The 23,927-nt window shown below is 29.6% G+C and overlaps 2 protein-coding genes across 3 annotated transcripts; one reads left to right on the top strand and one right to left on the bottom strand.

Moving 5' to 3' along the window:
* Positions 1–533: 533 nt before the first annotated feature.
* LOC114367518 (ATP-dependent zinc metalloprotease FTSH 2, chloroplastic-like) lies at positions 534–4,565 on the bottom strand. Of its 2 annotated transcripts, none has more exons than XM_028324718.1 (5): positions 4,433–4,565; positions 2,407–3,597; positions 2,023–2,336; positions 1,579–1,819; positions 534–1,162 (listed from the first exon to the last, which is right to left on the bottom strand). In XM_028324718.1, the coding sequence occupies exons 2-5, from the start codon at positions 3,577–3,579 to the stop codon at positions 824–826; spliced, it is 2,067 nt and encodes a 688-aa protein (XP_028180519.1). In that variant the 5' UTR covers positions 3,580–3,597; positions 4,433–4,565; the 3' UTR covers positions 534–823. The 2 variants fall into 2 exon arrangements, with proteins under 2 accessions (XP_028180519.1, XP_028180520.1); XM_028324719.1 differs by lacking the exon at positions 4,433–4,565 and adding an exon at positions 4,151–4,385.
* Positions 4,566–8,202: 3,637 nt separating this feature from the next.
* LOC114367890 (eukaryotic initiation factor 4A-3-like) lies at positions 8,203–12,205 on the top strand. The gene is made up of 8 exons (XM_028325132.1): positions 8,203–8,610; positions 9,407–9,647; positions 9,750–9,830; positions 10,648–10,755; positions 10,885–11,004; positions 11,110–11,277; positions 11,573–11,659; positions 11,769–12,205. Exons 1-8 carry the CDS (start codon positions 8,306–8,308, stop codon positions 11,880–11,882), a joined length of 1,224 nt encoding a protein of 407 aa, XP_028180933.1. The 5' UTR covers positions 8,203–8,305; the 3' UTR covers positions 11,883–12,205.
* Positions 12,206–23,927: the final 11,722 nt, after the last annotated feature.

Raw genomic sequence — 23,927 nt, 5'->3', positions numbered from 1 at the left:
TCTAGGTGTTATCTGCTTCTTAATGAGTGAGTCCCTTGACTAACTATACATCTTTTTAGAATTTTCTTACGTCTCCCAAAAAAATTTCTCTATCACCAAACATTGCTCTGCCTCTATTCTAATCATGAAACTTCAATGTTAGATCAGTCCAAAAAGCCGTACATCACTTAACATTATTGCCCTTGTGCCCTTGTCCGTTAATGAAACATCAATTATATCAATCCAAGTGTAATGGGGGGGGGGCAAAAAATAACCGCAGCTACACAACACTTTTTGACTTTAATTTGATGATAATCATTCAATTAGTTACTGATTACACCTAATCACACAAGATTATGGAAGGGGCAGAAAAAATCATCGCTACACCACACTTTTGACTTTGACGATAATCGTTCAATTATTTACTTGAATAAACCTAATTACTTGAAATATCATCAATCATCATGGTACCCAAGCTTATTTTTACCACCATTTTGTGGCATGGATATCCAACAAGATTGTTAAGTTGCCATTCTTTACTGTGGAGCCTAAAATGAGGGAACTTGTGTAAACATTACATTTATAGTCAAACTAAACATTACATCTCACCAGTTACAATGATACAATGAGTTAATATCATTACTATTCACTAAGGTTACATTATGTACTAATTGTGAAGAAACTTACATTTTCCGTTGCCAACACAAGAAAAAAGAAATAAAGAAGCAAGCTAGGATCTTGTCATTACTAAAATTGGAGCCAGGGGTATATTACAAATATTTCACAATTTCAGAAAATTCAGTAAGTGGAAAGCTACACTACATTGCAGTGGCATATAGGCAATTCAAACAGCAACTGGTGAGGGAGTTGAAGGAGGGACCCGATTTTCAGCAGGAATTTCAACAAACTCGGACAGGAGAGCTCGGAATTCATCTCCAGACATTGTCTCAGTCTCCAATAGAACTTCCACAATCTTGTCAATCGCCTCGCGGTTGCTCCTTATTTGGCTCAACGCAATTTCATATGCTTCATCTGAGAGTCTCTTGACAGCAGCATCAATGTCTTCAGCAAGCTTTTCTGACATTGAGTTTCTTGCCATCATTCTCATGATAACATCACTTTGAGCTGATGAGTCCACGAGTGACCAAGGACCAATATCAGACATTCCAAATGTGGTTACCATCTGCTAGAGTATCATTTACATTAATTAGAAGCAGAGGTGTGGCAAAGTTGTAATCAGAAGGGCAACGTAGGAAAATAAGAAAGATTTTTTTGACAACGAGTATTAAAAATTCATCCTTCAAAATTGAAAAAAAAAAAAAACATTCTTTCAGTTAAAGACAAAAAATTATAGGTTGAACTTTGAAGCATTAAAGAAATCTTTTGGCATGACCTTTTTTCAGCTCTCGCCAATTAATTAGAACTAAAATATAAAATTCTGAATGCACTGATAAAATTTATCCCAATTCAGATTACATTACCAATTCTGTAGAGTCTACATCACTGCTAGCATTCATCCCCGCCAAAAGCAGAATAGAAAGAAAGAGAACAAGAGAAATGTGATACATCACAACAGAAAATAAAGTCATGAACACCAACCTGCTTGGCCAAACTGGTTATTTGCTGCAAATCACCGACTGCTCCAGTTGTAACCTCAGACTCACCAAAAATAACTTCCTCTGCTGCTCTGCCACCTAGTCCACCAACAATTCTTGCAAAGAGTTGTTGTTTAGAGATCAGAGTTGGGTCATCAGCAGGAATGAACCAAGTAAGACCACGAGCTTGCCCGCGAGGAACTAAGGTTACTTTTTGTACAGGATCATGACCAGGAGTCAAAGTTCTGCAAGTACAGATAGATATTTAAGAACAACTTTTTGGAATTGTTTGCAAAAACAGCTTCTGAATGAGAACCATTGTTTTTTCTGGATTATTACTTATATATACAAGTGTAACGTGAATTTATATAGGCAATAACACCTTGCTTCCATTGCAATCATAAACATTAACTCGAAAGACAAAACTACACCCTGATTTTTGGCTTACCCACAAATAGCATGCCCAACTTCATGATATGCCACTAAGCTTTTGCTCTTTCCATCTGTCATCACAGTTCCTTCCATTCCAGCCACAATCCTATCAATAGAATCATCGATCTCTTTGGAAGAAATTGCCGTCTTTCCACGCCGACCAGCTAATATAGCAGCTTCATTCAGCAGGTTTGCCAGATCTGCTCCACTAAAACCAGGTGTTCTCATAGCAATTACCTCAAGTGAAACATCAGCTTCAAACTTTTTATTGCTACCATGAACCTTTAAAATTTCAGTCCTTCCCCGTATATCTGGAACATCAACCGTTACCTGCAAAAGCACTATGTTCAACGATTTGCTTGTTAATAAACACATTAAGCATTTGCTAATATAATCTTACCTGTCTATCAAATCGTCCTGGCCTTAACAATGCAGAATCAAGAATGTCAACTCTGTTAGTAGCTGCAATGACAATGATACCGGTATTACCCTCAAATCCATCCATTTCTGTCAAAAGTTGATTGAGGGTCTGTTCTCTTTCATCATTCCCTCCGCCAATTCCAGTACCTCTTTGCCTTCCAACAGCATCAATTTCATCAACAAAAACAATGCATGGAGCATTCTCTTTGGCCTTCCTGAATAAATCACGGACTCGAGAAGCACCAACACCAACAAACATCTCTACAAACTCAGAACCTGAGATTGAGAAAAATGGGACACCTGCTTCACCTGCAATAGCCTTTGCTAAAAGTGTCTTCCCAGTTCCAGGAGGGCCAACAAGAAGAACACCTTTTGGTATGCGAGCCCCAACAGCAGTGAATCTCTCAGGCTTCTTCAGAAATTCCACCACCTCCATAAAATCCTGCTTGGCTTCATCCACTCCAGCAACATCATCAAATGTCACTCCAGTATTGGGCTCCATTTGAAACTTGGCTTTAGATTGACCAAAAGCAAGAGGAAAGCCCCCACCGGGACCTCCCATCCCTCCTGACGATCGTCTCGAGAGAAGGAACAATCCTCCAATCAAAATCAGAGGGAAAGCCAGGTTCCCAATCAGGTTAGCTAATGGAGAACCTGTCTCTTCTTGGCCATTATGAGCTGCAAAATCAATGTTCTTTTCCCTGAATTTCTGAAGAAGCTCTTGGCTAAGTCCAGGAAGTTGAACACGCACTCGCTGCACCCTATTACCCAACTCAGGAGAAACAGCCTCCACAACAGCCGTGGTTCCATTCTCAAACAGATCCACTTTTTTAACTCTACCCTTATCCAAATACTCAAGAAATCTAGAATAAGACATTCTGGAGGAGGAAGGTCCTTGTTCATCAGCATAAGCTTTCCCACCTCCTAATAATACAGGTAAGCCAACTCCCACATTCAACAATTTCAGAAATCCTCTTCTACCTTCATGCTTCCTTTGATCCAAGGAAGCCTTTATGCATATTGTCTTTGACTCCTTACTCAGTACTGAAAGCCTATGATATGAGAAGAGATATCTTCCATTGACGTCCTTGCCAATTTTATTACTCTGTATGGATAAACCACTCCCAACAACACATGCCAATGGTGCTGCCATCCGTATCAATAAGAGTACCTAAAATATCAATTATTAGACACTGATTGTTTCAATGATTAGCAGGAAAAGGCATATTGGATAAATACCATATGTGATTGTCAAGTAATGTCTTCTTACAAAACATCAGCACACACACACAAAAACAAAAAAAAACTCGTACATAAATTTTGCCCTTGGGAAATTCTGGATATTAAAAGTAACAAGTTATTGAAGAACACAAATTCAGTAGAACGATCAGATGGGCAGATCATGCAGGAAGCCAATTTCAGATCTCAGAGTACAGCATTTGATATGAATATACTCATAAGAGTAAGATATACAACATGTTTAAAAGTACCTCCTAAACTATAAATTCTTTGCTTTTCTCCTTTCCTAGTGAATCAAAACATATGTACTTAACTACTTATTAAACTTAATATAATGGTATGCAGTAACTTAAAACTTATTAGTCTGTGTCAATTATTCTTCCATCAAACCATTCAACAGGAGAAGTGCGTGATAATTTAACAAGCAAATAACATAAAATAAAATATATCAACAAGAACCAAGTATGATAGTAGTACATACGTACAGGAACAAAAATGCAATCGGGACAAGCTTTTTCTGACAAATTCTGAAACTGTAAGCAGTCTCAGTCCAATTGGTGGAAAGATTTAACTTCAAATATGAACACTTTGGCTCAAAGGGTCCACCATTGACAATTCCAACAATCAAATTATTAACAAAAAATAAATAAAAAAAATAAGAAGTAAATAAAATTGATAATTAAGGTTGAAAACAAGAAGAACCCAACACTACGAAAGATGGCATAGACCCATAAAAAGTGGAGGGGGCAGAAGAAGAACCCACATACCTCAAAACAAAGAATCTGAGAAAGAGTATGAAGGAAGTGAAAGAGAAGTGAGATAGTTGAAGAAGCAATTCGGTGCAAGAGGCGTGTTTCGGTTTGGGACAGCACGTGTAACGAAAGAGAAATGGGATGTGAACGGGAAATGTGTGTTTTATTTTTTAATAAATCATCAATTTATTCTTTGTAGTTTAAATTTACGGATATTTTTTTTTTCACTACGAAAATTACCTATTTAATTTACAAATGTCAAATGTGAGGATAACTTGGTCCAACCACTAAAATTCATCCATCTCTTTTAACGAATGTAATTTACGTGACTCACACTCATTTACGTTGCAAATACATGTGTACAAAATGATTTTCTACATCATTTTAAACTAAATTGTCACTCTTCTTTTAATGTATTGGTTTTCCATATCATTTTAGACTAAAAATTTTTCACCAAAATGTATATATTTACTGATAAATTGATCCCTAACAAATATTACTAACTCACAAATTGATCGTGTTGCGTTCTCATTATATTGGCACTGTGTTTTTGTCGTGCTGCTCTGGTCGTTACTTCTGACCGTGTTCTTGCAAGCGGCCACCAGACAAAAGTGTAATCTGCGTTAGGAAGAATGTATGCCGTGTTCGCATTCTAGATCTTGGGTGGTGGGGATGGCGTCGCATTCTAGTTGCGTGGCAAACCTCCACATTCTAGCAAGTGGCCATCGGAGGAAGTGCAACCGGCATTAGGAATGGTTTGCGTCACGACAACAAGGAGAGAGGAGTGAGGTATGATCCGGTGGATGGGGTTGCCTTTTAGAAAAGGAAATATTCAAGAAAAGGTTTTTTGTGATGTTTTACACTTTTGTTTAATGACAATTTAGTTGCACCTATGTTATACACTTGTTTTGTCACATAGATCAGCTTGAGCCACGTGGGCTACAGTTGTTAACGAAAATGAAAAGATTTTAATAATTGGACCAAATTGTCATAACATTTAACATTTATGGACTAAATAGGTGATTTTCATAATACAAGACAAATTTGTTAGCAAGTGTAAACTTGAGGAACTTAGATGTTTACCCTTTTTCATGGAAAATGTGTTTATCGCTTGCTCCTAATCTAATAAGATTTTTATTTTGGGAAATTTTGGATTTTCTTTTCCCTTATCAAAATTTATTTAATACGTGGGAGTACTATTTTTTGCATTGCTAAACAAATACTTAATTAAATTGCCAATTTTTTTAATGAATTTTATATATATGAAAAAGATTTTAAAGGAAACTATATAACTTAACTTTTATATATATTATAGTGGTTTCATGTATTTTTTTAATACTTTTGACAATGTTAGAAAGAAAATAGATTTACTTAATTTTAATTTAAAATTATATAAAATTAAACTAAGATAATTGATCTGAGTGGAACCGGATATAGATTTCTGAAAAAAGTTTTTGGATTTAAGGCTTGTGATTAAAAGAAAATATGGATAAGAGGAAAACCTAATTAAGGTGATCAAGCTAAAATTTTCATTTAAAATTATTAATTGACAAATTAATAAATATTCTTCGACAACATCAAGATAGAAAAAATAATACATAAAATAGGATTTCTCCTCAACAGGTAATATTATGTATAAATTCTTGCTTTTTCATCAAATGAAAATATTAATTTATTATTTTTTTAATTAATTGGTCTTCTTAAATTTGAAATTATAATTCTTTATTTAAAATATATTATGATTTTTATTTGTAAATCAACAACACCTGTTAGCTGATGGTTAAGTCTAATTGAAATGAAAGAAGTTCTTTCTCCACCTACCACACTTTTTGATAACATGTAAAAGTATAAGGAAGGAAGTTCTATCCACATCTACTACACTTTTGAAAACATTTTCTCCTTCACATGTCATATCACTTTCTTTTTTTTGGGAATAAACTCAGTTCATATAATTGATCACCTGATTTTCAATACAAAGGAGAATGTAATAAAAAAATCTGGTTTCTAGCATAGAATTGTGCCACCCTAACTAAAGAATGAGCAACACAATTTACATGCCTCCTAGTGAAAACATATCTCCATGTTTGTAAAGTAAGTAGAAAGTCTATCCTTGCACAAACTAATAATAGCACCTACTTCTGATTATGTTGTACAATGAGAATTATAACTATCAACCACAGCTTTACAATCGGATTCAAAAATAACCTGATGGAAACCTAAGTCACAAACCCACCTCATGGCCTGGCAAAGAGCTTCAACAGGCTGCAAAATACCATGAATAAGGTTAGAAACTCTCCAATCTTCTGTTACAGGAACTGGCCTAGCTACATAAGAATTGATGGAATCTCGCAGCCATGGATCCTTCCAAATGCTAAACCTTTTACTGTCACCAACTCTCCACTTGAGAAGCTTGGATACTCGGTCAGACAAAACTTGAATTATGACCTAGATATGTCATATCACTTGGAAGATCTAACTTGTTCAATTAATTAAAACTTGGGGACCAAAACTACCCAATTATAATATTGGGGGACTAAAATTATTATTAAGTCTTATTATTATTAAAGGGAAAAAACCTACCTTAATCAATTATAAGAACAACCAAAAAGTAATTAAGAAGATTGAAATTAGGTTATTAAGAATTTAATTTGCAATATAATCGATTATGTTGCTCTTTAAAGCTATTTTTGCATAATTCCAAGCTCATTGTAGGATCTTTTTTTGGACGATCCCACTTTTTTTTAAAAAAAAAAATCATGCACTTTCACCCTTCCAAAAAACTTGCATTCTCTTCTCACACTTTCACTCTCTTCCTTTCTCTCCCCCTCTTTTTCCACCTTACCATACTCAACTTGGAAGAACAATCATTAATATGAATGTTGCAGAGAAAAAAAATAATTCTAAACATTAATATAGTGGTTGACCAATTTGTATAAATATTCTCTTAAATCTAAAAGAAAATTTATACTAAACCTAATTTTACAAAAAGTCTAAAAAAATTGTTTTTTTTACAATGACAAACTTAACTCATTTCGTTAATAATAAAAAAAATTGTTAAACAAATTACTTTTGAGAACTTATTTTTCTCCTTCTCTATTTTTTAACTAAAAAAATTGACATATAAATTTAAAGCACATTTTTTAATGAAAATATTAAAAATCAAATAACTATTAGTCAAATGTTTTTTTAGAAAAATATTTAAATAATATATAGTATAATTTTAAAAATCTTATATAATTTTAAGAAAACTGATTACATAAATATAAATAATTTTGTTTAAATATAAATGTCATCTAATATGCACCAAGATAAAATTAAAACTTATTCTACACTTAATCTTATCATATACTACTCGTATCATATCCTTATATATGATTTTATTTTATCTTATTTTAATCATCAAACCAATTGAAACCTTTCAAATTTTAATACACTTTGGTTAAACTTTTTTTTTTTCTTTTCTGAACGACACTCTGATTAAACTCTTGTTAACTTGTTTGCAAGAAATAATTATTTTTATTATTTTGTAAAACTAGCACATCTTTAATTTAATTTATCTTTTTTAAAAAAACATATTTTTAATTTTTATATGTAAAAGAAAAAAAAATTCTGCTAATTTTAAGTTGAACCGAAAGGCATCACATTATTATTAATCCCTCAACAATTTAACTCAATGACACAAAATTATCTAGATAGGGTTATTATCATGATATTTTTTAACCAACCTTTAACCTTACCCGACCCAACTAAGGTTATGTATATCAATATATCAATAATAATATACAGTGCCACCTTTTCTAGGGCTCGCAGCACTGTAACCTCACACCTCTCCAAAATCCGTTCCCCCTTTCTTTCAAACCCTTTTTTTTTTCTTCCAACAAATCAGCGATGGCGACGACGTCGGTGGTGCCGGCGAATCGGCGGCGTGCGGCGGCGAACCCCGCCGAGGATATGGACTTCGAGACGACGGAGGGCGTGAAGGCCATCGCGAGCTTCGAGGAGATGGGGATCAAGGACGATCTGCTCCGCGGAATCTACCAGTACGGCTTCGAGAAGCCCTCAGCCATTCAGCAGCGGGCCGTGACTCCGATCATTCAGGGCCGTGACGTCATCGCCCAGGCCCAATCCGGAACGGGCAAAACCTCCATGATTGCTCTCACCGTTTGCCAGGTCGTCGATACCTCTGTCAGAGAGTGAGTGTCCCCTTCGGTTTCTTCTGTTTTATTTGCGTTCTGTTTTGTTGGATGATATTTCTAGGTTAGGGTTTTGCGACGAGTTGGTGTGGATTTGAGAAGCCCGGGGCGCTAGGTTTTAAGTTGCCGTCGCGGTTTCGTTGTGTTTCTTTTTTGTGTTACTGGAAATTGTGGACATAGATGAAATTTTAGTGAGGAGGTGTTGGGAGAGGGTCCAAGGTTTTAAATGTGGTTGCGTTTTCGTTGTGTTGCTTGGAATTGATGATGAATGAGGCATATGAAGCTGCAATTGCAGTTGCATTTCAGTCACAGACACCCACAAGCCTCGATGTTGTGATTGAAATCGAGATTGGGGCCTTTATTTGCGTTCTGTTTGTTACTAAGCGATTGTTGAAGAGGTTGAATTTCTATGTTAGGGGTTTACAACTGTAGGAAGTGGATTTAAGAAACACAGGGCGAGGTGTTGAGAGAGAGAGAGAGAGAGAGAGAGTTGCTTTTTAGTTTTAAGTGGATATTGTATAAACTAAGATTTTGTTTTTTAAGAGGAAAGGAAGGAAATTGATAGATTGTCATGATACCGGTTGATTATTCATTTTTTGGATCATTGAATAACTGTAATTTTGAAAACGAAAGCTTTATTGTTTGTCAGTTCTCTCTGAAATCCTCGATTCAAACATATTCTGAGACTGTATTGTTAAAGGTGTTGTGTGTGCTTCACATCTAACTGAGTGTGATATATTTTAGATTTTGTTGTGTAGGTATTTACATGGGGTGTTTGTTTTTTAATTTTTGACAGGGTTCAGGCTTTAATATTGTCACCAACGAGGGAACTGGCCTCGCAAACTGAGAAGGTTATATTGGCTATTGGGGATTTCATCAATATACAAGCTCATGCATGCGTTGGAGGTAAAAGTGTGGGAGAAGACATAAGGAAACTTGAGTATGGAGTTCATGTGGTGTCTGGAACTCCTGGCCGAGTTTGTGACATGATCAAAAGGAGAACATTACGCACAAGGGCTATCAAGATGCTAGTTCTTGTGAGTTTGTTTTTCCACTTGTCAAAGTTGATTGCATTTTTCTTTTTTCTTTTTTCCTGTCTTCTATCAAGGAATGTCTTATATTTTTCTTTTTGATAACAGGATGAATCTGATGAAATGTTGAGCAGAGGGTTTAAAGATCAAATTTATGATGTGTATAGATATCTCCCACCTGACCTTCAGGTTCTCTTTCCCTTGTCCTCGTCTCTATTAATGTATTTGAATTCTGGAAACAAATTTCTGCAATTTGAAATCTTATAAGGTGCACATTGATAGTAAATTTTGGGCATTAGTTTAATATTTATAGTGAGTTCACATGATAAATTTGTTGATATAAGTTCTCGTGTGATAAAAGCTTACAAGTTATAAGTGCATATGTTTTACTCAAACACGCCATAAGTGTCTTGACAACAGCTTAAGAAATGACAATGAAAATAGAAAAAAAAAATGATTTCAGTAGAACTTTGCTAACAAATAGGGAAAGTGTGTTGTGCACCAATGCCTGTCAGAAAACTGAGTTTAATGGCTTGACATCATCTGAAGGTGTGACACTGATGGGGAAAGAAATGCAATGAATCAAGCCAGAACTCAATGACTTTTAGTTGGTTCAAATTTTCAATTCATTAAAAGTCAGGGCCTAAAATCAGTGACATGAGAGTTTAAGTTAATGATCAAATCATGGAGATGCTGCTTTTCATCTCAATAAGTGGCTAGCACTAACCATTTGATTGTTACACCATTCTTAAATGAAGTAGCTAGGTGAGGAGCTGTTGCAACATTTTGTCTCAGTTACTCGAAAGTTTACTTTTTGAGGTTTATTTTATAACTTAATTGGATGCATCTTCAGGCTCTCTAGTCCAGGTTGCTGAACTGATGTGTATTCATATTGCTCTTACTGCAATTTTGTAGATCAATCTTGTTTTGTATTCTTTTGAAGCGTGAATAATATTATGAAGCATATTGTAGTCTCTGAAGTCTAAATCATTTTTATACTGTGTAGGTTTGTTTGATTTCTGCTACCCTTCCTCATGAAATACTGGAGATGACAAACAAGTTCATGACAGATCCTGTAAGGATCCTTGTAAAACGTGATGAATTGACATTGGAGGTAAGCAGTCATTTTCTTATTCTTATTGATGTTTGATTTTTAAATGGATATTGATGCAATTTTCATATTCTTATTAATGTTTGATTTTTAAATTGATATTGATGGAATTGCCCCACCCCACATTGACAGGGCATCAAGCAATTTTTTGTTGCGGTCGAAAGGGAGGAATGGAAGTTTGATACCCTGTGTGATCTTTATGATACCCTCACTATCACTCAAGCTGTTATATTCTGTAATACTAAGCGAAAGGTAAACGAAAACTATCATATATTCCTGGGATAGATTATATGCTGTGTCTATATTTGCTCGTTAGATCATTTCTGTCATGTTAATATTTATATCCTCTTGGTAAAGGTGGACTGGTTAACTGAAAAAATGCGTAACAACAATTTCACTGTCTCATCAATGCACGGTGACATGCCTCAGAAAGAAAGAGATGCTATTATGGGAGAATTTCGTGCTGGAACAACCCGTGTGCTAATAACAACTGACGTTTGGGCCCGTGGTCTTGATGTACAGCAGGCAAGTTGTGACACCAATCTTTCTGTGTCTTTTACTTTCATATGTGTAGAATAAGATGAATTCACATCATTTTTGTTTGTGATAATATGTCACGAGTCATAACTCTATTCTTGGTTGCTTATAATGGCAATTTTTTTTGTTCTTAAGAAGTGCAATTGAATGGAATTTTTTGATAATAACCAAGTTGACTAATATCAATTAAAATTTATTGAGAAATTCTTTTTTTAATTGCTGTTGAATTGTACATGGAGGAATTAATTGCTGGTATTGATCATGCATTTGCTTTTGTTATCAGGTTTCTCTAGTTATCAATTATGACCTTCCCAATAATCGTGAGCTTTACATTCATCGAATTGGTCGCTCTGGACGTTTTGGACGAAAGGTATTGGGAGTTTCTAAACTAATTGAATTAATGTTTATATGTTGATTTCTTTCTGCTGGCTGTTGAATGTTATATGTTAGTTATAATTTGGCTGAATCATGGTTTGCAGGGTGTTGCAATAAATTTTGTGAAGAGTGATGACATCAAGATCTTGAGAGACATTGAACAATACTACAGTACTCAGATTGATGAAATGCCAATGAATGTTGCTGATCTTATATAAATTGTCACTTGGTGTGCTTGATGAAGTGGGTTTGTCATATCTTGTGGTAGGGAGTAGTGTTTGAATGTGGTTTCTTGCTATGGAATACATTTGTGATGCTCTTGTAAACTTTGACACTTGGTCAAATTAGAATTTTTACCATAGAGTGATTGACTGTACCAGAGGTAGTGTTTTTCTTTGCTGATGAGGTTGAAAATTGAGATTAATGTGTAAATTTTGTTGAGTTGTTTTATCTAATGTATTACACTTGATATTGAATTTGTAATTTTATGCTTCAAATGACAGGTGATATCTTGACTTGGATTTTGATTATTTTATGAGCATATACAGTTTTGCTGCAGTTGTCTTATTGAAGCTGGTAAAAACTGGGGTTTAAGGAAACCTCACACATATTAACTTTGTATGCTTTAAGTGCTGGGATTTTGCGTGGAGAATGCAATTTTTAAAATGGAATGGATCAGAAAAGGTTTTTATGAGGTGAGCGGCCTTGGGAGTTTTGATAGCCTCAACGCTGTGTTTGGTTTGATAGATGAAAATAATATTAGAAGGATGAAAATAATATTTGGGTGTTTGGTGGAGGAGAAACAAGGTGGAAATAAATTTAAAAATGGTGGAATCCATTTGTTTTATTTCTTACTTTTTTTACTCATCTTTTTTCTATTTCTCTTTAATTAAACTTTACATATCATTTTATTTCTCACCTATTTTTACTTTTTTTCTATTTATATCTTTATTATTTCTCTCCTCAACATCTATCTCTTTTCACTTAACAACCATATTGAATTTAATTATAATGGTTATATTCAACTCACGGGGTCGATACTTGTCAATACCCTGAATTGTGCTGTGTAATATTTTGGACTGGAGACCAGATCCCCAAGTTCCCTTCAGTTTTAGGCTTGCAATAAATCTTCCCACTAGCCTCTTTAATGTGGTAATATATTTATAAAATTGTTATTTGTTAATATTCTAGAAACTAGAAAGAGTTGTGTTGACAATTCCATTTATGGACACGTGAAAGACGAGTGGTATCACTGGTTAGTGCTACAAATTTGTTGCAGCAATCACGTATATGATGACGTACTATTGAAAATAACAAAGAAGATGAGACAGAAGTAGCCTGTAACCCTATGGGAATCTCTTCAGGTGCATGAAATGATGAAAAGTGCTCTTCCTCAACAATATGGGTTCCACTTCCAGCCCTGGTTTTAACTTTTAACACCATAAGAACAGTGCGGTGATACTTCAACATCGTAAATGGAATCTTTGCATGGATTTTGGATTACCAAAAACTAAAATAACAACTGCAGGTAATCCATTTTCATGTAAATGGGATCTTTGAACTCGTACACATGCGTATGACACAGCAAGAATTCCATTTACTGTGATCCTTATAAGCCTTTAATCTGCTATATACTTATGTTTAGAAACAATTTTAACTTTTTTATAGAATACACAAGTTTTAAGAGTCATCAAATACTCAATTAGGAAAATATAGCTTTATCTTGACAATACTACCTTTCAATTCTAAAAATGTTGTTTCACTCAGTGGGTATATTAAAAAAAAGTAATGATGAAGTTACAGAATGTAATTAATGTTTCTTCGGTTTTTAAAATAATGATTTAAGACAAACTAAAAGCATAAAGGTGACAATTATTTTGAAATAAAGTGAGTAATTGTTTGTCTAGTTCTAATACTTCTCCAATTTTTTTATTTCTTTTCTATCATGAGACTTGCAAGTGAAAGTACCCATACCTATAAAGAAAAACTGTCAACTAGTTTTGTAAAATTAATATTAATTAACAATTTGAAATGAAAAATATTTATTTTTATTTGTAGGAATAAAAACAGATATTAAAAAATCTACAATAATTTACACTCAACTAAGTTAAATTAACTCCCTTTCTATTTGAAATGAGAAGTACTAATTAAGAGTAAAATATTTAATTTATTAGAAACATAAACATATTGTTCATTCAATACTTGCTATTGCCTATTTAGTAAGGACACGTTTAGCAAAATAAAACAAAACAAAAAGGCCACAATCCTCACCAACCCGGTTATTGTTTTCTCTGATTGGTCTTCTAAGGGCAAGGAACGTATTATGAAACAACCTGCAGCAACCACCAGACATGTATGGTATCGAAGAAAGAAGCAGCAGGCAGTTGCTTTCTGCACCTTAAAATTTTCTTCTTACACTTATTAACATTTTGAAGAGAATAATCTGGAATGTAATTTTACATTCCAAATTAGAGGCAGGAAGAAATTAAGGAAGTGCAGGAAGTAACAGCTGAATCAGCATCATCTGTTCTCATACAGGAATTTTGGGCCCAATAAATATTGGCCCACCAACCTGGACGGGTCAACTCAGCTCAACCACAGGACAATCCTACAATCTCCAAATCGTTACCTTCTTCCCTAAATAATCCTGTCATCAAGGAAAGGTTCTAAAAAGGAGTAACATTTTTTTTTTTATGGGCACAGAAGTAGAGTAATATAACAGGGGCATGTCACATGTGCATTGGAGTGTTAATACAAGTTTGACTAAATGTTTTACATAAGTAACTATCAATATTTAATTTTTTGTTTTTTTAGATATTTTTAGCATTTTTTTTTGTTTTTTTTTATTTTCCATCCAAGTAAACTGGCCTTTTCTTAATTATGCATGAAAATGAAAAATATTTTCTCAACTCAGCTTTTAGAACTGTCAACAGCCTTAATTATCCTGTGAGATTGGATCGAAATCACCCTTAAGCAAGCATCCCTTGTGTAGAAAAGAAATTGTTCAACTTCATTATTGAATCATTTATCTCACTTTCTTCACAACAAATCACTGCACACCACTTTTTTCAATCATAATTTAACATTGCAACACCAAACCAATAGGTACTATAATCTTTCAATCTAATCTAATCTTGACACTGCATGTTACGGTGCCTTAAATGGTTGATTTTGATAGGCAATGAACATTGGTAGTTCTTGGGTTATCCAAATATTTTCTTTTGGTTTCATTGTTGGTTTTGCTTCTTCCATTTTATTTAGACATTCATAAACCTACAAAATCATCTTCAAAATGTGATATTATATAGCATTCATTAAACTTAATTACACGAATAGTTTCTTTAATAACAAAAGGTGTTTAGATTTATAAACTATATATATAAAAATTATATAGGCTTTAGATGTTTCTGAATATCCAAGAAATATTTCTATATTCACTCCAGAATAAAACTTAATTTCCAACTTGTTCTTTAATGTTAAGAAAAAAATGTTCATAACCGAAAGTATGTATTAAGATATGTTAATATGTTGTTGGGTCTTCTTCCTTTTCAAAATTTATGTATAGCCATTTTTAAAATAGGCGTGATGGGGATTTTGTTTAACACATAACATGTGATATTAAATGCCTTTACCTAAAATTATTCAACTAGATAGTTTTTATGTGTGTGATTCCTGTAATGTTTTATTCTTCCTTTGAACAACATTATTTTGTTGGTGTTCTAAGTGTAGAAAAGTTATGAGCTGGATTATCATGCTTTTCAACAAATGATATAAAACTTTCACTTTCAAATTATCTACCATGATTACTTTTAATAATAGTGATACAATTTTATTTTTTTTATATTTTGAACTAATATATAAAACATTTTGAATGCTTCTATTTATCTTTGTGAGTTAAGGAGTATAGCCATGTTAATCTAGTATAGTCTTCTACGATGACTAGATAATACCTTCTACCACCATAATCATTTGTAAAATGACGTTAATTGAATTAGATGGAAATGGCAACATTTCATCCATTTTATAAATTAAGGAATTAAATTGAATCTTTTAATAATGAAGAGATTAAATTAAACCAACTAAATAAATGAAAAAAATTAATGTAATCTAAATTATTTGAGTGCATATGAATCATTTAAAAAATAATTATTGAATAAAAAAACCTTAATAATAGTGACAAAGTAATTTACATATAATTTGTCACTAAAAATTTCAGTGATATTAATATTAAAGGCACAAAATTTTGTCACTAATGCTTGAATTTCTTGTAGTATTCTTGTATGAATTCTCTATGTAGTTTTTCTTTGTCAGATACTTGGAGAAAAGATTGATAATAATAGTTTGGCTCAAGCAAAAATAGTACAATTATAATATAATTAATTAAATTACTAATATTATCTAATAAATAATAATATCAAATAATAATTATAAAATTTAGAAATACTCTCTATATATATACACTAAAATATTAAAATTTTCACCACACATGCAATATACATGTAAAACATTAAACAGGAGAGTAAAATTATATGCTCATATGATATAATGCTTCGAGTTTTTTCTTGTAGTCCATATTTAGAGCAAAATATAACTTGCTGTTGCTGCGCAACATTTTCAGGCTGCGGCTATCTATCTTTCGTCTCTTTTTTCTTTCAAAATATTTTACCACTCAACATTTTTTCTGGCTTGCGTTTTAGGTGCTTCACAAATTAGTGTATTCTTTATATAAATAAATATTTGCATTTTTATATAAAAAAATACTACGAATTATGTGATCGATGTAAAAAAAATCTCATTACTTTTGTTATGCTATATATTTGCTATGTATAATATTATAAAGAATGTTAACTTTTTTTCTAGACAATGAATATTCTATGTAAGAGATAATTTTGTTAAAGTTGTCTAAGATAACTATTTTTTTCTATTTCAAATAAGAAAAAAAAACTCATTTTTTTAAATATAAATAAATTTAACTAATTTTATCTTATTTAATAAAATCATTCTTAAAATATTTTCATTTAATTGAAATTTTGTTTTGAACGACTTTCTTTTATTTTTAATACCAAGCTTCAAGATGGTAATTTAGGAAAATATTTAATTTAAATGAAATTGATATTATTAAATGATTCTAAACAACTTTATTAATAAATGAAGTTTTTTTTTCTTATATTTGAGACGAGAGAATGAAAGGTAAAACACTTTTTATTAATATTTAGACATAATTACACATTTAAGAGTATTAAATTTTTAGACATTTGAGACTATTGATTAAACTACAACAACATGTATGTACTTATCAATTATATAGGTTGCTAAATTAAATTTTAAAAAATAGAAGTGATTTCAACTTTTTAGGAATTAAGTGTTGTTTGAATGATGTTGACAAAATTGATTCTCAATAAAATTAAATTGAATTTGAAGTAATGCAATTTATGTTTTGATGATTTTAGTTAGAATTAATTTTGAAGTAAAATTTAGTATAATTTTTTTAATACAACACAAAAGCTACTTAAAGTTGTTTCAATTGAAAATCAATTATGAACACAAAATTAATTTTGATATCTTCTCTAACATAAAATCGAATATGTGAGAAACTATCCAAAATCAATTATGCAATGTGAAATTAAACATGCACTAAATAACTTATCTTAAATTTTCCAAAGATGAAAAATAATTATTTTTTCTTTTACTCGTCAAAATTAGTGTCTCGCAATAGGCAATACTTCCTTCATCTCATTACATTGTTGTATAAGAAAATCTCTTTTTGTCTAATATAATTATCATTTTAGTTTTTCAATGTAACTTTAATTATTTTTTCCCAATTCTATCTCTTCTATATTAATGATAAACCATAAATCTAAAAATGAATAAGTGATGATGTAAGATTAATTTTGTAAAATTATTAATCTCTTTTATCTATTTATTAATTTTTCTTAATTCATATAAAATAAGTAAAAACTATTATTTTGGGATAGAGGGAGTAAGGTATATGCACAAATTTTCATATGCATGAAAACATTACGTATGTACTTCCTTTGATCTCAAATATAAGAAGGAAAAAAAACATGTCCGGCTAACTAAGAAAGTTAATTAGTCATGTTTAATTAAAAAATTATCTTTTTCAACTTATCCTTCATTAACATTTGATATATCAAGAATAAAAAAGTGTCATTAAAACTAATACTTCAATTAAATGAATAATATTTTAGAGATAATATTATTAAATAAAATAAAATTAATTGAATTTTTTATATTTAATATATTTGTTTATATTTCAAATAAGTGGAAAAATAATAGGTAATGAAGAGTATTGGATTAACTTAGCTTTAAAGAGTTAAAACCAACATTCCAATTTTCAACTAAAACGATTAATAAGTGAACCAGAGAGTTAACATGGCAAACAAAACAAACCATTTTAATAAATACTAATAGAAATGTCAGCGATACTCTGATTTAACATTTTTTATTTGACGAAATCGATTAAAAATTATTAATTTTGATAGATTTTATTTCTTGTTGATAATAACTCTTAATTTAAAAGTAATTAAATTATTAAAATTAATAATTTTTAATAAATTCCATTCCATCACAAAAAATATTAAAAAGAAAGTGTCATAGATAATATTAGTAACATTATGGAATAAATAAATACTAGTTTCAAAACTCACCGTCAAAGCTTAGAATGCAAAAGGCAAATTTTCTAGTCAGCATCGGATTCTTGCCTTTCACTATTTTGTCACATTCTTCTGTGACCCTGGTTTATCAAGATTACAAAAACCTCACTAGAAACTTTAATTTATTTGCTTAATATAAGTATGACACTCACACTAGTTTAGCGAATGTTCTCCACCAGAAACTCTGCCATATGCAATTTTACAAATGCCAGCAGCATTAAGACGAATTTGGAATTATATATGTGTCTTCTCTACTGAAAATCCATAATAAAGAAATAGTAGAGGGGATGAGGAACAGACCATGAATACTACTGTTCTGGATAGATTCCAATGAATGAGGCTTTGGTCATATGACCAGCCTAGAAACCGAGGTTGAGCTATGTATAGAAAAAAACACAACCCTAAGCTCATAACACTGTTTATGCCTTGATGATGCCATTCACTAGAATAGTAAAGATAAAAATATGTGATTTTGAATTGACCATGTGCATAATCCAGGCAATCCTAAGTTTGTAATTAATTAACCTCATATAGTATCAACACATTTAGTGATTTCTGAATTTGTTAAATACTTTGCAAATGTGTGAATATATATATTTGAGCAAATAGCTATATTTGTACATGTTGTATCATTTGTATTTTGTTTATACTTGGATTACTTTCACTGTATAACGGCTTGTGATTTTTTCTCCGGGAATTCTTATAATTCTCTAAGATATTTTAAAAAATCAAAATAATACATCACTATTTTACATAAATAGGTTTCTAGTAATTAGCTAGGGCATATATGAACCCAAGGGCTTGACAGAGTGGAGCAAAACAGTTTGATAGATCACAAATTGTAACATTCACTTGCATCTCTCCTTAAAATAAGATAAATATAAATATTTTTTTATAAGTGTTCTTTGAATTCAAAAGTTTTTTTTTTATCTTAGAATAAGACATTATCTTTTACTTTATAATTTTTTAATAAGAAAAGTAATTAGGGCATATGTGATGGATGGTGACCATCAATTATCAAATTTAACGTATTTAGTAAACAAATTTAGTTAACTCGGTAATATGTATTATACAATTTAATTATAGGATTGTTACATGTAATAGTGATACTAAACTCTCTTTTTTTAACTTTACATCTCAAGCATTATTCTTATTCCCCACATATCCCCTTATTATTTTTTTGAAATGATATACTGTTGCATGATAACAGCCAAGAGGAATGTGAACTTTTGACGCAACTGAATAAATATCATTTGAATTTGACCAGCATGATTGATTGGACAGTACAGGCTATATTTTTCGAAGAGCTAACACAATTACTGTGTATTGGTAAAAAAGAAAGTGTACTTGTTTCTTTTCTATTTTTCCAAATTGAATTCGGTCTCAAAAGCCAATCATTACAGCACTGCTCAATAAGGTTTTCACTGTTTGGTTTGCATAGTTTCAGTCACAACATTTAACTTCAGAAACCCAATTGCCTGTGTCAAAAGAGAATTGAGTTTCCTACGATTAAAGCCATATACAACTTTGCTGCACAACTTAAGCAATATTATGAACGAGAAATTATATTGATATAACTAATTTATATATTTTTTTCATACAATTAACTGAATTAAGAGAAATTAAAATTAAAAAATAGAATTAAAAATACTTTATAAGATATTATATAAATAATTTAACTCTTTTCTGAATTAATTTACTCACAATAGATAAAATTATACTATGTTTATAGCAAAAGTGATTATACATTAGAGTAGTGTTTATTTTCTTACAAAATTTCATTCAAATATTATATTATTTTGTAAATAAAATATTGAATAAAAAATATTTATATTTAAAATATAAAATACTTTTAATATATATACTTTCTAAAGGAAATAGGAGTATTAATAGGAAAATATTGTAAAATAATTAAAATTTTATTTTCAATGTCAGTACAGGATAACTAAATTCATTCCTGACGGTCAATTTTAAACCCCACTTCCATCCGTCTAGGAATGCCCACATCTAATAACAGCATCTTTAATAAGAATTTTTGAATTACATTTCTTAAGTTATTTTTTTTCTATAATATTTTTTTTTATTCTTATGATATTTTTTTATTTTTAATTAATTATAATTAAATAATTAAATTATAATGTTGTTATGTATCACATAAGTATTATTTTTTATTGCTAAAAAATAATTTTTTACATAAAATATAAATCTTATTTTAAAAAAACTCTTTTGCCACATAAATTTGTTTCAATAGGAAAATAATTTTTTTCACTTAATAAATCCTTTAAGAAATACAATTGGAGATACTCTTTTTTAACATTCATATATTATACCTATCTACTTTATATTAAAATATTTTAATATGTTATTTTGAATTAAAAAAAACTGTATACATTTTTTTTGGATTGGTACACATTTAGGATAAAATGTTGGATTGGTTTCAAATTTAGGATAAAATAAAATATAGATCGAATCAATTTAAAAGGGTTAATTAATTAGTTTGAGTCATCGATTTACGATAACAAAAACTATATTTTTTCAAGTTTTAACTCACATTATTGTCTATTTTTATATAAATTTTTAATTATATATATATATATATATATATATATATATATTAATTTAAGGTAAAATACTTTATTTTTAATGACCAATTATTTATTTTTTAATATTTAATTTGTTTCCATTGTTATCACCTTATATTATCTCTTTATTTTTTTATCCAAAATATGATTAAAAAATTACAAAATAAACTTGATCAAATTAACATAGTGAAATAAACAACGATACACACAAGAAGGACCGAAGGAGGTTGAATTGTGTCATTTATGTGTAGTGTAGTGGTGTATTTTGAAAGAAAGAAAAAATGATTTTTTTGTTATTAAAAATCACTTCTTTATCAAGACCGTCCACAAATAATGCATGACAGATAAAAGAATAGGAAAGAAAATAACACAAAAATTTATAATGAGTCACTCAAATTAAGAGCTACGTTTAATCCTTTTAAGATGAAAAAAGTAACAAAAATTAATAATTAATATTTAATAAAAAAAACACCTTTCTTCTTTTTCTTTTTGTTGACATATAAACACCTTTCTAACAAAAACAATTAGATTCGATTTTAAGAATTTTACTCTGTGTCAATTAACCACGTACACATACACATTCAAGAGTAAATTATATAGTAAAACTTATTTTCAATTAATAAACTATAAATTTAATAGTATTTTTCTATTTGAAAAGTAAATAGAATTATAATTAATAAACAGATATTGTTCAAGCCAGATTTTTAAATTTAAAAAATACACAATATATTAGATTTTTGTTCATAAAACTAGATAATTTACATTTTTAATAAAGCACTATAAAACATATTTAAAAAATGCATATATTAATAAATTAACTGGATCTGATATACTAATAAATTAGCTAGTGTTTTTAATTTTTTTATGTGACAATAAAAATAATAAATATTAGTTATTACATCTTAAATTCCCAATATTTGATTGTTTAAGTTTTTTTACACAAATAAATAAGTACTCCATTCGGACCTAAATATAAGTAATAATTTTTTTTTTAAACTCAAATATATACAAATTTTAACTACTTTTATTCTATTTAATGATATTAACTCAAAAACACCTTTTAATTAATTAAGATTATATTTCTAAGAATTTTTTTTAATATCAAGTTTCAATGAAAGACAATTAAAAAAATAATCTTAAAATGAAAATAGTAAAATTAAATATCTCCATTTATTGTTTAATTTACAATTTTCTATACTATTTCATTAAGAAATAGTTTTAATGCTCCACTATAAGTACCTTGTAAAAATCAAAGTGATTAATGCTCCTCTAAATATAGCCTTAATTACTGCACTATATGTAAGGATGTAATTGGAAGAAAATGCATAGTTACATATTGAAAATCTGAAACAATCAAAATTTTGAAAGAAAAAAAAAAACAAAATGCAAAACAACAAAAGATTGAAAATGGAGGAATAATTCCTCTAGTCTTGAAAATAATAAGAAAAAACTCATATATGATAGTCTAAAATGTAAATAAATTTTAACTATTTTTATACTATTTAATGATATTATTCTAATTTTTTATTTCATTTTTTTACGAATGACCTTTGTTTCTTGTAATATCAACCACGTGATCATTAAAATATACAAAATATTTGCATTTGAAACAAGTACTCATACAATTAAATTCTTTCATTAATTAGCGTGAATTATTGTTTTTTTTATCCATACGAATTAAAAAAAATATTAGAAATTTTACAATTATTCATACCCTGTACTCGACTATGCTAGTTCTCTTTATCGTGAATGATGGTTTAAGGAATGTAATTCATTTTTTTAGATAGAATTGGAAAAATTAAATGAAGTTAATTAACATTTTTATGTGTCTGATTTTTTTATATATTTAAAATTAGAGGGAGTAGATCATATAATGAATAATCAATATTAAAACACATAAGTCAAGTTTTCTTAAAAGTCATATAATTCCTTAAGATGGCTATTTTAATTCATATTTAGAGAAGGATAAGATTAATGGACATCAAAAGTAAACTAATATTTTATTAATCTCTTTTTTGGTGAAGAAATATTTGTTTTAATCTAACCATTAAATTTTATACTTTTTTTTCCTTCAAATTTTATACTTTTATAAACTAAATTATATTCATAAGATTTTATACAATTTAATATTTTTTACACCATCTGATTTTCATTATTTAAAATATAAAAAATAATTTCTAGTAAATTATATATTTATAAACTATAAATCTCATAAAATTTTGTATTGGAAATTATTATATAACAATAGTACTTAATTTAGTAATTAAAAGAATATTTTTTTAACAAGATATTATTATAAATACTATTTGAAAAATTTCAAAATTTAATATTAGTACATCCTATTATGCATATAGAGAGAGAGACAATAGATCAAATTAGACCCATATAACTTTGATAATTATTACACCATTTTTATAATTTAATATATAATGTAATTTTTATTTATTTACATCATTTTGAATTATATCTACATGTTATCAAGATCGTCTGTGTCAAATTTTATCAAAATTAAACAATCACAAAAAGATAATCAAATGATCCATATTTTAATATATTTTAAAATATTTATATTACGTTTATTTTGCATATATAATTTATGTGGAAAAAATTTCAATTCAACGATAAGTTTTAAAAACAACATCATCTAATTGAAAATTATATAATAATATAATAGTTATCAAAGTTATAATGATATATATATATATATATATATATATATATATATATATATATATATATATATAATGCATTGATAATGTGAAGAATTTTTACAACACAACTATACAAATCAATATTTGCATGTTAGAGAACCTTAGATGGTGTTCATATAAGTAATTCAATTAATTTTATTTCAAATGAAAATTTATATTAACAAATTGTTTAACTCAAACATTCTCTTTTTTATCTTATATTTAATACAAAGTTAAACAACTAATGAGTAATAGTTATTTATCTCCAATTTAAACAAATAAAAATCATATGACACATTAATATTTTTTTAATATGT

The sequence above is a fragment of the Glycine soja genome, chromosome 9 (assembly GCF_004193775.1).
Source record: "Glycine soja cultivar W05 chromosome 9, ASM419377v2, whole genome shotgun sequence".
Classification (NCBI taxonomy): Eukaryota; Viridiplantae; Streptophyta; class Magnoliopsida; order Fabales; family Fabaceae; genus Glycine; species Glycine soja.
The sequence above is the reverse complement of the archived record's forward strand: the minus strand, read 5'-3'. Positions and strand labels throughout refer to the sequence as shown.